The sequence below is a fragment of the Pipistrellus kuhlii genome, unplaced genomic scaffold (genome assembly GCF_014108245.1).
Source record: "Pipistrellus kuhlii isolate mPipKuh1 unplaced genomic scaffold, mPipKuh1.p scaffold_m20_p_4, whole genome shotgun sequence".
Classification (NCBI taxonomy): Eukaryota; Metazoa; Chordata; class Mammalia; order Chiroptera; family Vespertilionidae; genus Pipistrellus; species Pipistrellus kuhlii.
The window spans coordinates 36444968-36465787 of record NW_023425540.1 but is presented as its reverse complement, the minus strand read 5'-3'; the positions used below and the strand labels follow the sequence as shown (position 1 = coordinate 36465787).

General features: G+C 43.7%; 1 protein-coding gene across 1 annotated transcript; it reads right to left on the bottom strand.

Moving 5' to 3' along the window:
- Positions 1-444: 444 nt before the first annotated feature.
- F2RL1 (F2R like trypsin receptor 1) lies at positions 445-14197 on the bottom strand. The gene is made up of 2 exons (XM_036409670.2): positions 13973-14197; positions 445-2758 (listed from the first exon to the last, which is right to left on the bottom strand). The coding sequence occupies exons 1-2, from the start codon at positions 14052-14054 to the stop codon at positions 1647-1649; spliced, it is 1194 nt and encodes a 397-aa protein (XP_036265563.1). The 5' UTR covers positions 14055-14197; the 3' UTR covers positions 445-1646.
- Positions 14198-20820: the final 6623 nt, after the last annotated feature.

Here is a 20820-nt window from a genome sequence, read left to right as displayed (position 1 = left end):
AGACATGGAAAGAATTCTGAATTGTAAGTAAATGAAAAATAACTACCATAGAGCAATATGTACAGCATGGCACTTTTTTATGTAAAAATAAGGTGTGAGCCTTGCATAATTTCTTCTTAGAAGAATGATGTTGCTTGCCCTGTTACGTTCCTTCTCTCAAACACACACACACACACACACACACACACACACACACACATACACTTCAAAAAGAGGTTGTAAAAAATAGTCATGTGAGCCCAAGCTGGTGTGGCTCAGTGGATAGAGCATAGGCCTGGGGACTGAAGGGTCCCAGGTTTGATTCCAGTAAAGAGCACATACCCAAGTTGTGGGCTCAATCCCCAGCAGGAGGTCTGCAGGAGGCAGCCGATCAATGAGTATCATCATTGATGTTTCTATATCTTGCCCTCTTCCTTCCTCTCTGAAATCAATAAAAATATTTTCAAAAAATAGTCATGTGATTTATAAATCACACAATAAAATAATTATTTCAAAAAGTCACAAATACAAGTTGTATAAAGTCAGTCTGGAGTCAAGTACCCTTTAGATATATTGCTGCAAATCACATCTATTTTTTTTTCCAAACAGATGTGGTTCAAACCTGGTGATGGTTTTATAATTTCATATTTGATAACAAGGGAACAAAACTGATAATAAATAGTCCAACAATAATTTCTTAAAATACTAAGTGATAAATTCTGATCCTTGTTGCGAAACTCAGGCTACCTGAAGATTTCGCTGATGTCAGTAAAAAATTACACAGCATTTGTATTTTCAAGTTTAAAATCCTGTTGCATTTTCCTCGAAATGATAATGATACATATAAAAGCTCAAGATTAATAAAGAAATTGAAAGACCCAGTAAGTCAACAAAACCAATTTCCTTATAAGCTGAACATAAAAGGGACACAAAGCATTCTGTCTGCTTCTCTTTTTAAAAACTACCACGACCCTTTGTCCAGTAACAGCAGCAGCCAGACCCGTGGGTCTCAGACCTGGTGTGCCTGAGCTTTGCGCAGAAGCTTGTCAGCACACGGGTTCCTGGGCCTGTCCCCAGATTCCGAGCTCTCATTCCTGAGTCTGAAGAGCCTGCAGCATTTTTAAACAAGCAGCTCACTGCCTTCGATGAAGTGGGACAAGAACCCCACTGACCATTCAGATGCTGCTGCCCAATCCCAGCTTGCTGCCTCTGGTGAGAAGCCTGACTCTGGGCAGCTCCCTCACCTCTTTCAAAGTGTCTTCCTCCATCAACTCAATCAATTGGACATATCATCCCAGGGGGTTCTTGAGCCCTAACAAGACAGTGCTTGACCCAAGATGTATAAGAAATGTAGTTTCCACTAAAAAGTTAGTCTTCCAAAACCAGTTTTTGCAAGTCACTGGGTTTGCTGTGTGTGTGATTTTTGCGGGGCCACCTTCTAGGAAACCTGAAGTTCTATTCTGGGAGCATCTGAGTAGAGACATTCTGAAACTGGCATTTATGTCACCTTCGTGGGTACAGGGAAGCTTCCAGCAATCCTGAAAGGTACTGCACAACCATGGCACGTGGTTAAGACCCTCTTGGTTAGGAAACAACAGAAACATCCCCATAACGTTAAGCAAGCTCCGAAGCCTCCCGTCAAACTTCCATCCGCGAAGCTGGAATGCTCAGTAGGAGGTTTTAATGGTGGTTGAGCTTGAGGAGTACGAGCTGGATTTCCTGGAGGATTTCTTTGACGTGAGGGATATTTGCATCCGCTTCACCTTACGGACACTTCGACAAAGAAGAGCGTTCTTTGCGTGATTCCTGAAGTCTTCTGAGACAAAGTAATAGACAAAGGGGTCGATGCAGCTGTTGAGGGTGGAGAGACAGAGAGCTACGATGTACAGGGCATAGACGGAGCTCTGGCCCCAGTGTTTAATGGTGAAATAGTGCACCACCAGCAGAATGTTGCTGGGAGTGAAGCAGACCAGGTACATGACCAGGACAGTCACAATCAGTTTGATGGCTCTCCTCCTCCTCTTTCCCGAGTTCTCGTCGATGGCAGAGGATTGAAGGGTTCTGATCATCAGCACATAGGCAGAAGCCATGAGGATGGCTGGGAACAGGAAGACTCCGAGGGCCAGAGAGAGGAAGTAATTGAACATGTCCCCCACCAGCACCTCCTCGGGTAAGACATCGTGGCAGGTGGTGATGTTGAGGGCAGGGATGTAGCTGGTCTGCTTCACGAGATACAGGGGGATGGTAACCAGCAGAATCAGCAGCCATATTCCCAGGGAGATGCCGATGGCGATGTTTGCGTTCTTCCTGGTGTGCGCCATGGGGTTCACGATCACCCAATACCTCTGCACGCTCAGGCAGGTTATGAAGAGGATGGAACAGTACATGTTGCCATAGAAAAAGCCAATGAGCACCTTGCACAGAGATTCCCCGTAGGTCCAGTTGTTGCCATGTATGTGATAGGCAATCTTCACAGGGAACCAGATGATAGAGAGGAGGTCTGCCAAGGCCAGGTTGGCCATGTACACCACCGCAGGGTGCTTCTTCTTTGTTCGGAAAAGGAAGATCCACAGGGCCATGCCATTACTCGGCAAACCAACCACAAAGACAACCGTGTAGACAATCGGAAGGAAGACAGTGGTCAGCTTTCCAGTCAGGAGGGAGGCAGAAATCTCATCCACAGAAAGGCCTGGCTCCACTGGAACGCTTCTCCCAGGGATTGGAGATGAGTCACTGATTCTACCAATTATACTTCTTCCCTTAGAGGGTTTGTTGGCTCCTGTACAAGAGAGGCAAGGCAGACAAGGGTCATTCCAGAAACCAACGTTTCAGCAGTCACGCTGGTATGCATGAGTAAAAGCACTGCGGATAAAGACAGGAGGACACGGAATGCCAAAGGGGCTTTCTTTGGGTGACTGGGTTAGTGGGATTTCTGTTGCCTGGTTTCTTGTTTATACAGTGAAATTTTCTCAATCAGAGAGTTGTGGAGTATGTGTGGAATAGAACATTGATTTCTATGAATCTCAATAAGACTGACAGTATTCAATTTATTTCTTACAAACTGTCCCTAACTGTTCTTGTAAAGGCCATCTCACTCTGGCTGAGACAGGATCCAGCCTGGCCTGCCAATCATTCCTTATGCCAAAGCACCACAGGGAGATTACCAGGAGCACAAGGGACATTCCCACTCACCCACAAGGACAGTCTCAGGCCAGGCAGGGATTCCCCCGCCCCCTTGGTGTGGGCCTCCTGAAGACTTAACCCCTGCGGGCAAGCTTTCTGGCGTCATGGTGACTGGACAGGTGGGTGCACCAAAGACAAATAGGTGTTCTGAATTTCAAGCAAGTAACATGGCGAGCTTTAACAACTTACTCCTCCCCATATTATGAGTTAAGCTTTAGAAACCACAAACGAACGAATGATATATTCAGCCTACAACCTGCCTCAACTACGTGTTCAAGGACCTGCAGAAGAAAATGAAGGACAGTTTGAGGACACCGCACAACCTTATTTTAATTCTGAGGGGGAGCAGGCCTTGCACCCTGCAGAGGAAACAGGGCAAAGTACACCAGGGATGATGTTAAACCTACTCCCTGGTTTATCTGATCATTTTCATGCTTGGTCATCACTTCTCTTCTAGCTCTGCACCCAGGTTCACCAGGAGGAGTGGTTGGCCTGGGTGGAGGGTTAATAGGTGTAGAGATCAGTCCTTCACTTTTCACTTAGTACAGCGGTTGAAAGGTGGCCTCAAAAGGTATGTCCATGTCCCAATCCCTAGGCTCTGTGATCACTGCCTCACTGAGAAGAAGGGTCCGTGCGGATGTAATGAAGGATCTTAATCTGAGACATCCTGGATTATCCAGGTAGGCCCCAATCCAATGGCAAGTGTCTTTATAAGAGAAAGGCAATGGGAGATTTAAGAGAGAAAATAGAGAAGAGAGGAAAGAGGCGTGAAAAGGGAGGCAGAGATTGCAGTGATGCTAAGGAACAAGCCGAGGAACACCAATAGCCACAGGAAGCTAGAGGAGGCAAGGACAGGACTCTCCCCTTAAAATCTTCAGAGATAAGATCTTCATTTCAGACTTCTGGCCGCCACAACGGTGAGAGAATTAATTTCTCTTGGATAAGCCTCCATTTTTTTTTTTTATTTTTTTTTTGGCAATTCATTAGGGCAGTGTTTTTCAACCTTTTTTGGGCAAAGGCACACTTGTTTCATGAAAAAAATCACGAGGCACACCACCATTAGAAAATGTTAAAAAATTTAACTCTGTGCCTATATTGACTATATAAATATAAAGTAATTCTCTTGAATAGGAATCAAATAAACACAAAGAAAGTATTTTATAATTACTTTATTATGAAATATTAAGTAAAGAAAATAGTGAAAAATTATAAAATTCTTGTCTTGTCTGCACCTACGGCACAACAGGCAACATCTCACGGCACACTAGTGTGCTGCGGAACAGCGGTTGAAAAACGCTGCATTAGGGCACAGGAAACTAATACACTTAGAATAGACCTATGTCTTGTTTTAATTTCTTTTATAATTTTTTAAAAGAACATGATTTTTAAAATAAAAATATAATAATCCTACATATTAAAGTGTTCTTTATATACTTGACTATTGCCCATAGTAAGAAACATACTCTTTATACTAAATCTGTAATAGAAAGAAAAGTTTCACAAAATAATTTATTACCCTCATTACGCAGGGAACAGGGAACACTCATACTTTTTATTGTGTTCTAGTCCGTCCTTTAAAAAGCCAGTCACCACTCTCTACATTAATTTCATGAACCACTTATGTGTTTTTCAAAACCAGTTACCAGAATGACCAATTGTGACAGCAATAGGGGGTTACAGGACTACAGCTCTACAAAATGAACTACCTACTACCAGCAAATGCTGACTTTCCTCCTTCTCCCCCTCCTCCTCCTCCTCTTCCTCCTCCTTTTTCTTCTTCTTTTTTTTTTTTTCTTCAGACTTCAGCTTTTTATTGAACATGTTACAAAAGAGCTTTAGTCCAAAGGCCAGCCCTAGCCTGGCAGTTCAGTTGATTAGAGCATCACCCCAATATGCCAAGGTTGTGGGTTCAGTCCTGGTCAGGGCACATACAAGAAGCAACCAATGAATGCAAATTAAGTGGAACAACAAATTGATGTTTCTCTTTCTCTCTCTCTCTCTCTCAAATTAATAAATAATAATATTTTTTAAAAGATCAAAGCCCATGTCATCATCAAATTCCTCAGATATTTTTTTTTAAGATTTAGAGAGAGAGAAGAAGAAAGTGGAAACAAGAAGACTCTGAGGCATTGGCTGATGTGGCTTAGTTAGTTGGGCATATGTTTGAAGCTATAACACTAGTAAATGTTGAGATGCAGCTCAAATGTCACTGAAGCCCTCTCAGCAAAGTGTGCAGGATTTTACCCTGGATGGTATCCTATACAAGCTGATTTTCAACTGGTGTGCTGTAAGAATTTTTAAAATATACAATACCTATTTAGTCTAGAGCACTGACCTCTTTTCCCTTAGATTGTCAAATTAAAGAAAAATAACAACCAACACTACAATAGGCATCTGGGGTGAATGAATCAAAATTACATCTATTTTTTTTGTCATATTGACAAATATATATTTTTTGTGTTCCACAAAATTTCAGTAATTTTACTTTATGTATGCCATGAGATGAAAAAGGTTGAAAATCGCTGTCCTGTACCAGTGGTCGGCAAACTCCTTAGCCAACGGAGCCAAATATAAATAGTACAACAATTGAAATTTCTTTTGAGAGCCAAATTTTTTATCTTAAACTTCTAACGCCACTTCTTCAAGAGACTCGCCCAGGCCGTGGTATTTTGTGGAAGAGCCACACTCAAGGGGCCGAAGAGCTGCATGTGGCTCTCGAGTCGCAGTTTGCCGACCATGGTCCTATACCATTCACCACTCTTGTCTAGAACTGATGCTATCCCAGCTCCTGACCATATGATCCGCCTGTAAACCAGATAAAATCACTTCCAGATAAAATCACTTCAAGTTAGAGAGTGGAGAAGAAATTAAATAAATGCACACATGAAGTTTAAACACACTTCAAGTAGCTGGCTACAAAAGCAACTCATTTGGGAGCTGTAATCAACATTATCTGCCCAAATATCAAGGACCCACTCCCACTGGTGCCCAGGGAGGTGCCTCCACCTCATTGACAAACAAGTGGGAAACGCCCAATGCTCGCCAGCCCCCCACCCTCACTTACCATATCCCCAGCCACTCTCAGCTTTAACAGTAGACACTATTCAATAAATATTAAAGACAGAGCCACCATATACTGTCCATTGAAAAATGCACTGGCAGAACATATTTCCATCTATATAACAAAATTATAATCTATTTGTAAAATCTGAAGTTGAGAAGGATACCCAAACTCTGTCTGGGGATAAAATGGCTGGGGAAGGCACAATTTTCTTTTCTCTCTCTCTTTTTTTTTTTACTCCACACCTCTCCATATTGTTGGGTTTCTTTTTAAAAGGAGTGCAAACTGATGAAATCTTTTTGGAGGGCAATTTGGCAAAACATGTCAAAATTTAAAGTGTGCTTGCCCTATGACCTATCAGTTTATTTCTAGGAATTTGTCCTGCACGTATACTAGCTTAAAGTGCACAATAATACTGTAGTATATAGGAGACTATTTACTGGAATCTTGTTTATCATGGTAAAACAAAAATGTTTGTCTTGACTTCCATCAAAAAAGGGACTATGGTATATAGCAGCAGTTCAGTCAAAGGTGAACCACATTAAAGATGGTGGTCCCACAGACTGTAATACGGCTGAAAGATTCTGAACATCTAATGACATCATAGTGCAACACATTGCTCACATTTGTGGTGATGCTGGTGTGAAAAACCTATAGCAGTCCTAACCAGTTTGGCTCAGTGGCTAGGGCGTCAGCCTGGGGACTGAAGGGTCCCAGGTTCGATTCCGGTCAAGGGCATGTACCTTCGTTGCAGGCACATCCCCAGTAGGCAATGTGCAGGAGGCAGCTGATCAAGGGTTCTCTCTCATCGATGTTTCTAACTATCTATCCCTCTCCCTTCTTCTCTATAAAAAAAAAAAAATCAATAAAATATATTAAAAAATAAAAATAAAAAACCTACTGCACTGCCAGTCATATAAAAGTACAGCATACAATTATATACAGAACATAATACTTGGTAATGATAACAAACAAATATGTTACTGGTTGGTGTCTTTACTATACTATACCTGTTATTTTATTGCGTAAGACAGTACGCTGCGTCACATCAGCGGCAGCCTTATACGTTTCCTATTTACTGTGTCCCTTGGTTGATTTAATCTCATGTTTTGCACAGTGACATGCTGCATAGGCTTGTAGTCTAGAAGCAACAGTCTATATCAGATAGCCTCGGAGTGCAGTAGGCTATGCAATCTAGGTTTGTGCAAGTGCCCTCTATCATGTGCAAACAATGACATAATGGCCTGGTGACCATTACGTCTCTCAGAAAGTATCCCCATCATCAAGTGGAGCATGACTGTAGTTCAGTAACTTACGACATTTACACAATGAATAATATTCTCCCCATAAAAGGGTGGATAGGCCACCATGGCTATGTTTCCTGGGCACCTGTGTCTGTACGTTTGTCCCAGCAGGCGGTGGCCACGCTGCTTTCTGGTAGAGGTGTGTGTTGTGGCTGGGGCCTCTGAGCTGGATGAACCATGCTCTCAGTGGAGGCAGGAGCCCAGGGGATTCAGAACCAGGGCCAGTACAAGGATAGCTGTTGCACTGACCGTTGATGGTGCAGGACTTGCAAGCCACTTTGTTTTGCAAGCCAGGAAGCATGTGGAGCCTCAAGTCAAACAAGTTTTTCAAAGTCTACCAAAACCTGCCTTCAGTAGGGGCTGTTACAGTGGTGGGGTTGAGCCACAGTGACAAAGTGGGAAGCAGAATTAATGCTAGGTGTAAGCCCTACTGTCAATATAGGAAAAATAAGAGATGCTCATGGGCATAGTATGCATTTGTTTGTTTGTTTGTTTGTTTGGGGGGAGAGTTGTTGTTCCACTTATTTATGCATTCATTGGTTGCTTCTTGTATGTGCCCTGAGATGGAACCAGCAACCTTGGCTTATTGGGATGAAGTTCTAACCAACTTAGCTACCGGGCCAGGGTCAACTATGAATTATGCATTCAAAACACCAAGACAAGGGAAGATCTCCTGATATAGCAGCCAAAATCAACGAAGCTAAAGATTTATGGAAAGTCAAGCAAAAAATAAATTGAAGTAAATGTATGATGAATTTTAACTTAATTTATAAATTAGGGTCAACTTTTTATAATAAAATGCCTCGGAGTTATAAATTTAAAAAATTAGCTAGCACAAATGAAATCAAAGCCTTGGATTAGTTTCTTGTTTAAATTTGAAGATTTTAAATCAGATTATAGAAATAGAGAGCCCAGCTATAAAACCACATGTATATGGACAGATAATTTTTTACAAAGGAGACAGAAACACACAATGAAGTAAAGATGTGACCATTGATAGTGCTTGAAACCTGGAAAGCCACATGCAAATTAATGAAACTGGATTACAGTTTGTCCCCATGTACAAAAATTAATTCAAAATGGATCAAAACCCTAAATATAAGACCCAAAACAATTAAGTTACATGGAAGAAAATATATGTACCAAACTTATGGACCTTGGTTGTAGAGAACATTTTATGAACTTGACCCCAAAGGTAAGGGAAGTAAAGGCATAAACAAGTGAATGAATGGGACTATACCAAACTAAGAAGCTTATGCACAGCAAAAGAAACTGCCAACAAAACAAAGAGGCAGGCAACCAGATGGGAGATGATATTTACAAACAGTAGCTCCCACAAAGGTTTAATTTCCAAATATATAAAGAACTCATAAAACTCAACACTAAATAAAGAAACAACCCAATCAAAAGGTGGGCGGAGGACCTAAAAATACACCTCTGCCAAGAAGACATACGAACAGCCAACAGCTATATGAAAATATGTTCAACCTCTGGCAATTTGGGAAATGCAAATCAAAAGCACAATGAGATACTACCTCACACTTATTAGAGTGGCCATTACCAACAAGACAAGCAAAAATAGGTGAAGGACAGGTTGTAGGAAAAAAGGGAACACTCATCCACTGCTGGTAGGCACGTAGACTGGCACAACCACTATGGCAATTCCTCAAAAAAAATTGAGAATAGAGCTACTATCCGACCCAGCAATTCCTCTCCTGGGTATACATACAAAGATCTCAAAATCATTTATCAGCAAAGATATATGCACCCCTATGTTCAATACAACATTATTCACGGTGTCTAAGACAGGAAACAAACGAAGTGTCCTGAGATAGAAGACTGGATAAAGAAGATATGGTACATGCACACAATGGAATACTACTCAGCCATAAGAAAGGACAAAATAGTGCCATTTGCAACAAGATGGATGGACCTTGAGAACATTATGCTAAATGAAATAAATCAGCCATGAAAAAGCTAAGATGATTTCACTCATATGTGGGATATAAAATTAAAACCCATGAACACAAACAGTAGTGTGGTGGTTGCAGGAGGGAAGGGGTGGGGAATAAGGGGATCCTAAAATATAAGGACAGGAGAAGATTGGACTTCATTGCACATGGTGCAATATACAGATCTTGTAACATAGAAACACACACCTGAAACCTGTATGTTCATATTAACCAATGTCATCCCAATAAATGTATTTTTAATTAAAAATAAATCAATTATAGAATATTTGGAGATTAATACTCAATATTGTGATTATGAATACATACCATTTGAATAGAAATGTTCATTATTCATGTAACAAATAATTTGGAATCTACTACAAGGCAAAGTGAACATGATAGTAATCTCTGCTCTGAAGGAGCCCCAATCTAATGGAAAACTAAATACCATGTGATAAATATTATAATGGAATTAGCAAAGGTTGTTATTGTTGAAAAATAAGGGGAGAGAGAGAGGGGAACAGTGTGGGCTTTGGCCTTTGAAACTGATATTATGTAACAAAATAACCAAAGAAGAAAGCACAGGGTCCTAAATTGATGACAAGTCCAATTAGAAAGGGTCAGGTTCACACAAAGAGCTGCAGCATATATAAACTGGAGACAAAGGAACACAAGACAGATTCTTTTTCCCCATTAGAAAGAGAGAGAACAGCTTTTTTCCTATTTGGGGGCCCCTTCCCAGTGGACACCCTTGCCCAAATGGAGTTTGTATATGCTTCCAATAAACTTCTACATTTTTATTAAAGGAAACTTTTACAAATTTATTCTTCATCTTTGTCAGACAAGAACACTCAAGAAGAAATCTGCACCCCAAACCCCACGTTTCATTATAGTACAGACTCGTCTCATTAGGAGGAAAAGCTGTCAAGATACAGAGAGCTAGCTGACTCAGCTGCTTGGAAAAATTGAATTTAAAAGTGAATTTAGCTTCAACTTTGACCTAAGGAAATGATCTAGGTATGTATATATCACTGACAGAATTCAGATTTACTCATTAAAAACCTGATTTTTAAAAAAAGTATTACAGATTTCTACACACTGACCATGAATAGATGTATTGTGTTAAATAAATAAATAAATTATAGGATGACATGTATACTTTGACAATATATATTTGTGCATAAAGTAGTCTGTGGAAAGGGGAGAGATGGGAGATTTTCACTTTTATTAACACTTCTGATTTGTACAATTGTGGGAGGAAATGCATATAAAACTTTTAACTTTCAAAGCACTTGTTTTTTACTTTATGCGCTCCCCACTAAACCAAGTATAAAACAACTACTTTATTGGTGTTAGCTCCTCTTGTGTCTCTTCCCCCACTATCTCCAACCTCCAAATCTTCTTTTGTTCCCAACCTTTAGGAGCAGAAACTGAAAAATAACAAGCTTCAGTTGCTGAAGACCTCTTCCTAGGTATATTTTAGTAAATTCCTATGTTCTTTCAGGATAAACGGTTTTCCTCTCCACGTCTGCCCAGCTAATAAAACCATAAGAAGGTCAAACCTACTTCACTAAAACATCCCCTATCAAGGTTAATTAGTAACCACAAGGCAAGCTAGAAAAACAACACAAATTTAAAATCCCATCCTCACGTCCATTATAGTGTTCTCTCTTATTACACCTTGGAAATACCCCACGTGTCTAGCAACAGAGGACCAATTATAAAAGTACGATATATTCTCCTATAGCATATTTTAGAGTCATTGAAAATGTTTTATATCACTGACATGCTACTGATACTTATATAATCCCAGATTTGTGTGAAAAGATTTTCTATGTGTATGAACACATATTTTATGCATGGATGCATGAAAGCATGGGAAAGGACAAATACCAAAATGCGAACAGCAGTTACTTGGGTGATTTAATTGAACTTTTCCCTCTTATCTGTCTCATTTTTTGGTTTACAGTGATCACATACGACTTGCATCATTAAGAACCATTAGCAAAGAGAACAGAAGTTTCCATCTCCAAAAGAAAAATAGAATGACTATACCATAGGGGACCTCCCAGGCTTGTGATAATAGAAAAACAGTAAGTGACTGAAAGAAACCAATACACATGCCCATCTGCCATCAACCCTCCAGGTCATTCTGGCAAGTCCCCTCACTTCATTCCTCATTTACTATTTCCTGAGGTCCTTCGGGTAAATGACTGTGCTGGACCATGGCAATGAAGACGACCAGAGGGCCCCTGGCCTCCAAGAGTTCACAATCCAGTGGGGAGACAGATTAAACATATTTACACAAATAATTATCAATTGCTGTTGTGATGGGGGAAAAGGGAAGCCTGATGGACTATTTTCCTCAAACCCCCTCCTCTGCAGTGGGCCACATCTATAAAATGAGAGGGTTGTACTCTAGGCCAAGTTTCCTTCCATGAGACAGTCTTTTGGGGTAAGGCCTTTGGGAAGAAAATCAAAGCTGTCATCTGTCCTATAGCAAACTGAGGAGCAAGCATAAGGGTCAACAAAAAGAAGATGAGCCAGCCCTGGCCAGTTTGGCTCAGTGGATAGAGCGTCAGGCTGCAGACTGAAGGGTTCCGGGTTTGATTCCAGTCAAGGGCGCATGCCCCAGTGGGGTACATGCAGGAGGCAGTCAATGAATAAATCTCTCTCATCATTGATGTTTCTGACTTTCTCCCTCTCTCTTCCTCTCTGAAGTCAATGGAGATGAATTTTTTTTAAAATAACAATAATAATGAAAGGGGATGAGCAAAAGTGTGGGTTGAGGGCCAGAAAACATTAGTGATGCTCTATTTCTTAATCAAAATCAAATCGGTCTCAAGTTGGGACGAAAGTTACCCTACAACGCAATAAAAGTATGCATCTGAAAAAGAAAACACTGAAACTGGAATATTAAACAGTTCTGGTTAACAAGTAACTTGACTTGGCTGCTGTTACATTAAGTTCACCTTATACACCAGGAATCCCCCAGTCCCAGCCCAGTCACTTGGTAAACAAGAACACACCAGTAATCAGAGCAAGCTTCCTATAGCAACTGTCTGAATCATACAAGCACTGAATCACCCGCACCACACTGTTTCCAAAATTTTCGCAGTACACTTTCCTTTACTTTCTGGATATGAATAAATGCTGACAATAAAATGTATATATACAGTTGGTGCCGTTTTCAAGCAGACACCACAATAGGCTTTTCTGAAACCCCAGAGGTAAAACAATCACGCTCTCCCATCTAATTCAAACTCACAGTGATCTGCTCTTTTACAAAGTCTTTGTAAAAAAGGATAAAGGTGAGAAACTGCCTTTCACAGTCGGGCCTGCACATTCCCCGGGGGAGTGAACACCTCCCATTGAAGGCTACCCCGGCAGCCTCAGACCGCGGGGGGTCGGTTAGCATCACAGAGGCCCATCCCAGGCCCAGCACCCCACCCCCAGGCGCTCAGAGGCCGGCTCCGCCCGGAAGATCGCATCCCCAGCAGGGTCCCTGCCGCACAGCCGGGCAGCACCACTGCAGAGCCCGGCAGCCACGGGCAGTTTGGCACCTGAGCACCAGCCCAGCCGGCTCTCGGGCTGTCTCCTGGGGCTGGCAGTGAGTGTACTTTCCCTGGGGCGTGGAAGGGCCTGGAAAGCCAGCACCCTAAATTCACCCCGTCGGATACAGGTAGGTTTAAGGTAGGGTGACCAGGCGTCCCGCTTGTGGCGGGACAGTCCCGATCTTTAACAATTTGTCCCGAAAACGCCGCGGGACAAATTGTTAAGAAACAGGACGTCTGGTCACTTTGGTTTAAGGAGCTCCATTCGTAAATCTAAGTGACCCCCCAACTGGCCTAACGAACTTGGAAGCTGAGGCCGGTCATCCTGGGAACCCAGCGGCGTCCGGCATATCGGGGGCCCCACTCGGGCCAGAGCAGCTCAGGGCCCCGCCGGGTCTGATCGCCACGGGCCGATCCCAGAGAGGGAGTTCCAAAGGCTGAAGGGGTTTTGCTAAATAAATAAATAAATAAATAATAGTAAATAAAATAAAAATAGAAATGGAAGGTTCCAGGCCCGGGCTCCCTCGCACTCCACCCCACCCCACCCCGCCCCGAGCCGCTAACTCCAGGGGTCCCCAGGGTCCGCCCGGAGGAGGCCGCCAGGGTGTGCGCAAAGCTCCTTCGTGACTTCGTGTTTGCCAAGGAGCCGTCCTGTGGGAAGGGTGGCTGAGCCTCTGGGTTCCCTTTGGACTCGGGCACCCCGTTCCCTCCCAGCTCCCCCGCCCGCTCCAGCCTCTCCGGGTTGTCCGGTTCCGAGGCTCCCCGGGCGCTGGGACTCCCCCTCGGAGCCGCAGGGAGGGGGCGGGGAGGTGCCGGGGCGGTGGGTGGCTGCAGGTAGCAGGACCTGCCCCTCGCGCACCTGCCCCGCGTCCACCCTGCGCCCGGGCCCCGGCTCCCGGCTCCCCAGCGGCCCCAGCCCTCCTCCGCCCAGCCGCTCACCGTGGCCGGTGTGGTTGCAGGAGGCGGAGGCCGCCAGCAGGACGGTGCCCGCCAGCAGCCACGCCGCGCTCCGGCTCCGCATCCTCCCAGCTGGCCCGCCGCCGCCGGGCGGACGGGGACTCGCCGCCGCGGACTCCGAAGCTCAGACCGCCGCTCGCCGCTCCTCGGAGGACCGGCCGCCCGCTCACCTGTCCCTGCCCGCAGCCTCTGCGCTCCGCCCGGGGCCCGGAGGTTTCACTGAAACCCGAGCCGCTCGCTGCACCTGCGGGAGGCCCCGCCCCGGCCCCGCCCCCGGGCCTCGCTCCGGAGCACCTGGCCCCGGTAATTCCCCCGCCCGCACCCCGCACCCTCCCCCAGCCCCCGCCCCCGCGCGCTCCCAGCTCCCGGGGCCGAACCGCCGTAGCAGGTTGCAGGCGCTGCCCCCGGCGCCCGTGGGCTGGGACGGCGGGGTGAAGTCGCCTCCCTGGAATGCAAATGACAGCAACGCTGGGACCGAGGTTCTCCTCCGGGCTTGGGCCACGCCTAAGACTACCTTTAACCTTTCATTACTCCGGGGAGCCCGCGCCTTCCGTTCCCTCCCTTCCTCCGCTTTTCCTAGTGGCCCAAAGCCAGGTGGACCGAGTTCTCTGCACCGATCGCCCGCAGAGGCTCCCCAGGTGGGTGGTCCCTTTGGAGAAGGTGACCAGACGTGCCGCTTTTGGCGGGACAGTTCCGATTTTTAAACAATGTGTCCCGAGGCGTTTTTTAAAAAGTCCCGATTTTTTTTTTTGGAAACGTTTGGTCACCTTCCCTTTGGATGAGGAGTGAGTTTCAATCTGTGGAGGCAAGACAGGGTGCTGTGGACACACAGGAGAGCAGTGGGAGCAGGAAGAGCTCCCAGCAGCAGGTGTCAGAGATCTGGGGTGAGGTTTCCATTCTGCTGTTATTAACTGTGACCCCAACAAACCTCTTCACCTTCCTCAAGGCGGTTTTCTCACCCGTGAGGTGTAGGAAGAGAAAGCACTTGCACAACTACTTTATTTCTTGTCATTTGTCAACATGTCTTAAATAGGTGCCTTATTTAAATCTTTTGCACAACAAGAATCCCTTTGCATAGCCATGGTGAGGACACAGGATGAGGGCAATGATGGACCTGGAGCTCTGGTCCCAGTGCAGGTGAATTCTCCACAGGAGCCTGGGAGGACAAAAGCATCCTGCTGGGCCCTGGAAGGCCAGCTCCTCTACATGCCAAGGGCCAGTGATTTCACTGCACTGTCTGGTTTCACCCCCACAACAACGGGTAAAATTAACGTGATTACTATTCCAATTTTACAGACAAGGAGAATGGAGGTTAGAAAGGTTGGATAAGGTTGCCCACCGTTACACAGTTTATAGACACAGATCCCTCTTAAACTCTAATCTATGCCTGCCGCTTGATTCTGTGAATCACTGCACTAGAAATGCTTCCGCCACAGTCTCCTTCGCATGGGGATCCCACAGTCCAAACAAGTATATAAGCAGATGGAGGAGGTGGGGAGAGAAGGAGTGTGAGATTGGCAATGAATGCACCGGGCCTTCGTTTTACTGGTAACATCTTACTCTCCACTTACATTCTACCTTTTCCCATTGCCCGGACAGAGGAGCTCACAAAAGGAGGGAAATAAATAGTTGAAAAGGAAGAAAAGCAACCGGCCTTGAACTTGCCACAAGAGTGTAATTGCTTCCTGAATAACAGAAACGGGCTACCTCCCAACTCACACAGACCAAAATGGCCAGGGAAAGCTGCCCAGTGAGAGAACAGCTAGTGGCTGCCTTTCACTAGTCCCATATCTTAGGAATCTCTCATTGCCTTATCTCAAGTGAGTTCTTTTGGGAATCTGGGAATGCCTTAGCTTTTGAAATCATGTTACCCTGTGGGTAAATTCTGGCTTCTCCCTTGACTAACATCTGCATGACTTTGGAGAAATGTCTTAAACTCTCTTACCTACACACTGGGGTTTTGCATCAGCCTACCCTCTCTTCCTCCTAGGAAAAGTTAACTTCTAGAAGCAGCACTGAGACTTCCCCGTCCTGACCAGAAGACAGTTCTGATGGGGATCAGTTTACTCCTGAGGGTCCCAAACTAGGGCAGACAATCCCTGTGAGGTCCCCTCAATCTTTCCAAGCCTCCATTTCATCTGTAATCTATTACTATTACATCTAAAATCAGAGAAAGGTAAGTATACATGACCTCACTCATTTGTGGAATATCATGAACAGCATAAACTAACAAACAAAAACAGATCCAGAGACAGAGAAGTATCGATCAGACCATCAAACCTCAGAGGGAAGGTAGGGGAGAGTGGGGGTAAGGGGGAGAGATCAACCAAAGAACTTGTATGCATGCATATAAGCCTAACCAATGACACAGACACCAGAAGAGTAAGGGTATGAGGGGGGCAGGGTAGGGAGGGGAATGGGGGGATAAGGACACATATGTAATACCTTAATCAATAAAGAAAAATTAATAAATCCTGTAGGGTGGTTATAAGGATTCATGTTTTCCAAATGTCTATAAAGTGCTTCTTAGCATTATTCCTGGTATATAAGTAAATACTCAAGGGAAATGGTACCTGCTATAACCCTGCTGGTGGCTAAGTTGGTTGGATCATTGTTCTGTACACCAAAAAAGTTCTGAGTTTGATTCCTTTAGTGGCACTACGAAGGCAACTGATAGATGTTTCTCACATCAGAGCTCCTCTCTCTCTCTCTCTCTCTCTCTCTCTCTCTCTCTCTCTCTCTCTCTCTCTCTCTTAAATCAATAAAAACATATCCTCAGGTCTGGATTTTTTTTTTTTTAAAGGTGCCAACTCTAAAATGACTCCTTCTAAGGAAAATCTTCCTTTTTTCAGAAAATAAATGCATCAAGATCCAGCTGTTTTGGACTGAAATTTTCACTAGTATTTTATATGTTCTGAATCATCAAAGTTCCCAAGAAAATACTTTTTTTTTTTTAACAATGCTATGAATTAATTATCTCAAGAATGACTATACCCCAGCAGCCTAACCAGATGAACTACATCCATTTGAGTGAGTTTGCAGCTTTTTTCCTGTGAGCTTGGGACTACTAATTTATTCTTTAGATGCTGATGACTCCTTTGCCCTGACGACCTTGGGATTTTGTATGCCTCTGTTGAATTGCACAGAAGAATAACCACAGGCAATTCCAGCTATCCCGGCTTCCAGGACTGGGAACTTATGGGAACTGTGCAGTTTCCCATACTCTACAGTTCAAAGGAAAATAAAGTAGGACCTGGGGTAGGCTACCCTGAGGGAAAAGTCATTTCACTCCATCAATTCTACAATCATTTCTCAAACTCTTTTGGAGAAACAAAGATATGGTCTGTTCAGTCTGAGTCCTTGTCAAATATCGATGGAGAAAAAGTTACATCTGTTCACTCATCAATTCATTGAACACATTCTGGACAAGGTTAGCCATGGATTGTAGAATTTGACACAACTGATTTCTCCTTGAATGCCATGTTCACTTGGCTTCCTAGGCCATCCTTGATTCTCCTTCTAACCTCACTGGCAACTCAGAAAGGGTTCTTTTTCTGATTCTCACTCACCTCCCTGAATTCTACACTCTGGAGTGTCCCTGGGTTTGTCCTTGAACTTCTTTTCTTTTTAATGTACATTCATCTCCTGTGATTTTATTTTTTTTAATTTATTTTTATTTTTTTTCATCTCCTGTGATTTTAAATAAATCTGTATGCTGACAAGTCAGTTTGTATTTCTAGCCCATATTTCTCCATTCCAGATATGCATATAGCATATCTAGCTACTACTCAACATCTCTGCTAGGCCATGACTATAAGCATATCAAGCATAAGTCCAAAACTAAATTTCTGATTCTCTCCTCTCATAGCCTTCTCATCCCCTTAATTGCAACTTAATCCTTCCAGTTACTCAAATAAAAAATCATGGATTCATCCTTGACTTATATCACACATCTGATTCATCAGCAAATCCTACTTTAAAAATACATCCCAAATAATACTACCAAGTATTTGGGTCCAAGTTACTATCATCTTATGCCTAGATTATTATAACAGGCTTGTAACTTGTCCCCCTCATTTTGCCCAGAACCCTTAGATAGTCTTCTCTCCACATAGAGGTCAGAGTGAACCTGTATGTTAGATCACTTCCTTACTCAGAATGCTGAAGTAGCTTTCCACTTCCCTCTTAGTTCAAACCAAATTCTGTCACAGGTTTACATATACATCCTGCACTTCTCCCCATACACACACATACAGACACACACCTCCTTGACGCATCTCCCCTATGACCCTCACTCATTCTGCTCCATGCACACCCCATTTCTTTGCCCTGGCTCTCCTTTGCCTGGAATGTGTTTCCCTTAAACTCCTGCAAAGCTTCAGGAGTCTAGAACAGAATTGGGAATACAGCAGTCTAGTGCATACAATGAGATCACACATACTTGTGAAAGAGTGAATTTTCAAATATTGTACATCTACCATCTTTCACGTATTCTGCTAGACTCTAGAATTGCCAAGATCAGTATTAACCACTGAGTTAATGCTTGAACATGAAGAGAGGTGCGTAAAGAAGTCAAGCACTAGATGGTCGGGGTGGAGGGGGTCAGTAAGTGATGAATCTTTGAAGGTTTTGGACATACAGAGAAAAAAATCACTCCTGCCTTGAGAAGTCAGAAATGGCTTCCTGCCCTCCTGGTTTGGCTCAGTGGATAGAGCGCCAGCCTGTGGACTGAAGGGTCTCAGGCTCAATTCTGGTCAAAGGCACATGCCCAGGTTGTGGGATTGATCCCTACTAGGGGTGTGCAAGAGGCAGTTGATCGATGATTCTTTGTCATCATTGATGTTTCTATCTCTCCCTTTCCCTTCCCCTCTGAAATCAATAAAAATATATTTAAAATATAATAAAATAAAAATATATTTAGAAAAGAAGAAAGGAAGGAAGGAAGGAAGGAAGGAAGAAAGGAAGGAAGAAAGGAAGGAAGGAAGGAAGGAAGGAAGGAAGGAAGGAAGGAAGGAAGGAAGGAAGAGAAATAAATGGCTTCCAAAGCAGGGGGCATCTGAAGTGGGCCTTAAAAGATGAATAGTTCACCAGGTATATTATTTGAGGTAAGGCTAGCTGCCACTACAGATAAATCTCCAAATCTTAATGGTTCACTAAAATGAATGTTTATTTCTTAATCACTTAAAGCCAAAAACCAAGGTTATGTTGTTTGTTTGTTTGTTTGTTTTTTCCAAGGTTATATTTGATGGTAAGCTTCTGTACATGGGGATAAGTGAGCCAGGCTCCTCCCACCTTGGGACTCTGCCATCTTCCACTCACAGCAGAAGTAAAAGAGCATGAAGGATTGTGTGTAATGTTTCACAGCCCTGACCTGAGAGTGGTGCGCAATCATTTCTATATTCCATTGACCAGAACTCGGCCCCATGGCCACAGCTCGCTGCCAGGGAGGCTGAGCACTCAGGAGGAGAGGAAAGGCGTTCAGTGGACAGCTAGCTAGTCTCTGTTATTCCAGGTCTAAGGGGTAGGGCCAGACTCCCCAAGAGAAAGAACAGTAGGGGAGTGTGGCATGTTTAGGTGGAAATCCAGATTGGATGAATGAGAGTGGCTAGAGAAAAAGCTACAAAGACAGGCAGCGCTTATCCATAAAGGGCTTGTGTTTTTCATGAAAGACACTTCCATCCTGAGTGCATTGAAGGTTGGACCAACAATTCTGGACCTTATCTTTACAGCACTGATATTGGCAGGATGGTCTTTCTGGGGCAAAACACACACACACACACACACACACAGAGTAAAGTAGGTAGGAGTTGTAGGTGGAAGATATAGGGAGAGAAAATGGGAAAAGAAGAGGGATAGACTCTTACATGTGCTGCCTAATTGAGTGTATCAGCCCTGCCAATCAACCATTCCCACTTTTTTTTTTTTAAATTGATTTTAGGGAGAGAAGAAGGGAAAGGGAGAGAGAGATAGAAACATTGGTGAGCCAAGACAGATTTGGCTCAGTGGATAGAGCATTGGCCTGCAGACTGAAAGGTCCCAGGTTCAATTCCGGTCAAGGGCATGTACTTTGGTTGCGGGCACATCCCCAGTAAAGGTGGTATAGGAGGCAGCTGATCGATGATTCTCTCTCATCGATGTTCCTAACTCTCTATTCCTCTCTCTTCCTCTCTGTAAAAAATCAATAAAATATATATTAAAAGAAGAAGAAAAAAGAAACATTGGTGAAAAACATCCATAGGCTGCCTTCTGCAGGCCCGCTACTGAGGATCAAGCCTGCACCCCAGGCATGTGCTAGAGCTGGTGACCTTCTGGTTCATGGGTAGATGATCAACCACTGAGCAACACTGGCTGGACCCCACCTTTTTAAATTACCATATGGCATAATGACTATTCTCCACCACCTCGCTCCCATCATGTGCTTGTTTCATTAAGTAATCACTGGCATAGATGCCATCACCTGACTTCATGAAGGGTGGGGTGTCACGTTTGCTCCCCTCAGCATTATCCTTTCCGGAAGGTGAGATTGTGGCTGCATTTCCCATGACATCCTGACCAATTCTACACTCCTCTCAGTGATGCAGTGCCCAACCTCAGTTCTAGCCCAATTTAAAAGTTTTCGTAACTCTTTCCCTTAAAAAAAAAATTTCCTCCATCATTTGAATGGCAGATACAAAACATCTAAAAATTAAAATAAAACAAAACACACACACACACACACACACACACAAATCAACCAAGGATCACAAGCCCAGTCACTAATGCCTGAAGTTACTGTCATTCAAAATTATTTCTTTGGGAGACTTCCATTCCTGGTCCAATATTTGATTATC

Bases quoted from the DNA above. Each gene is read 5' to 3' on its own strand.
- F2RL1 (XM_036409670.2), bottom strand. From the start codon at position 14,054: ATGCGGAGCCGGAGCGCGGCGTGGCTGCTGGCGGGCACCGTCCTGCTG. The intron at 2,759-13,972 runs GTGAGCGGCTGG...TCTCTTGTACAG, and splicing joins CTGCAACCACACCGGCCACG to GAGCCAACAAACCCTCTAAG.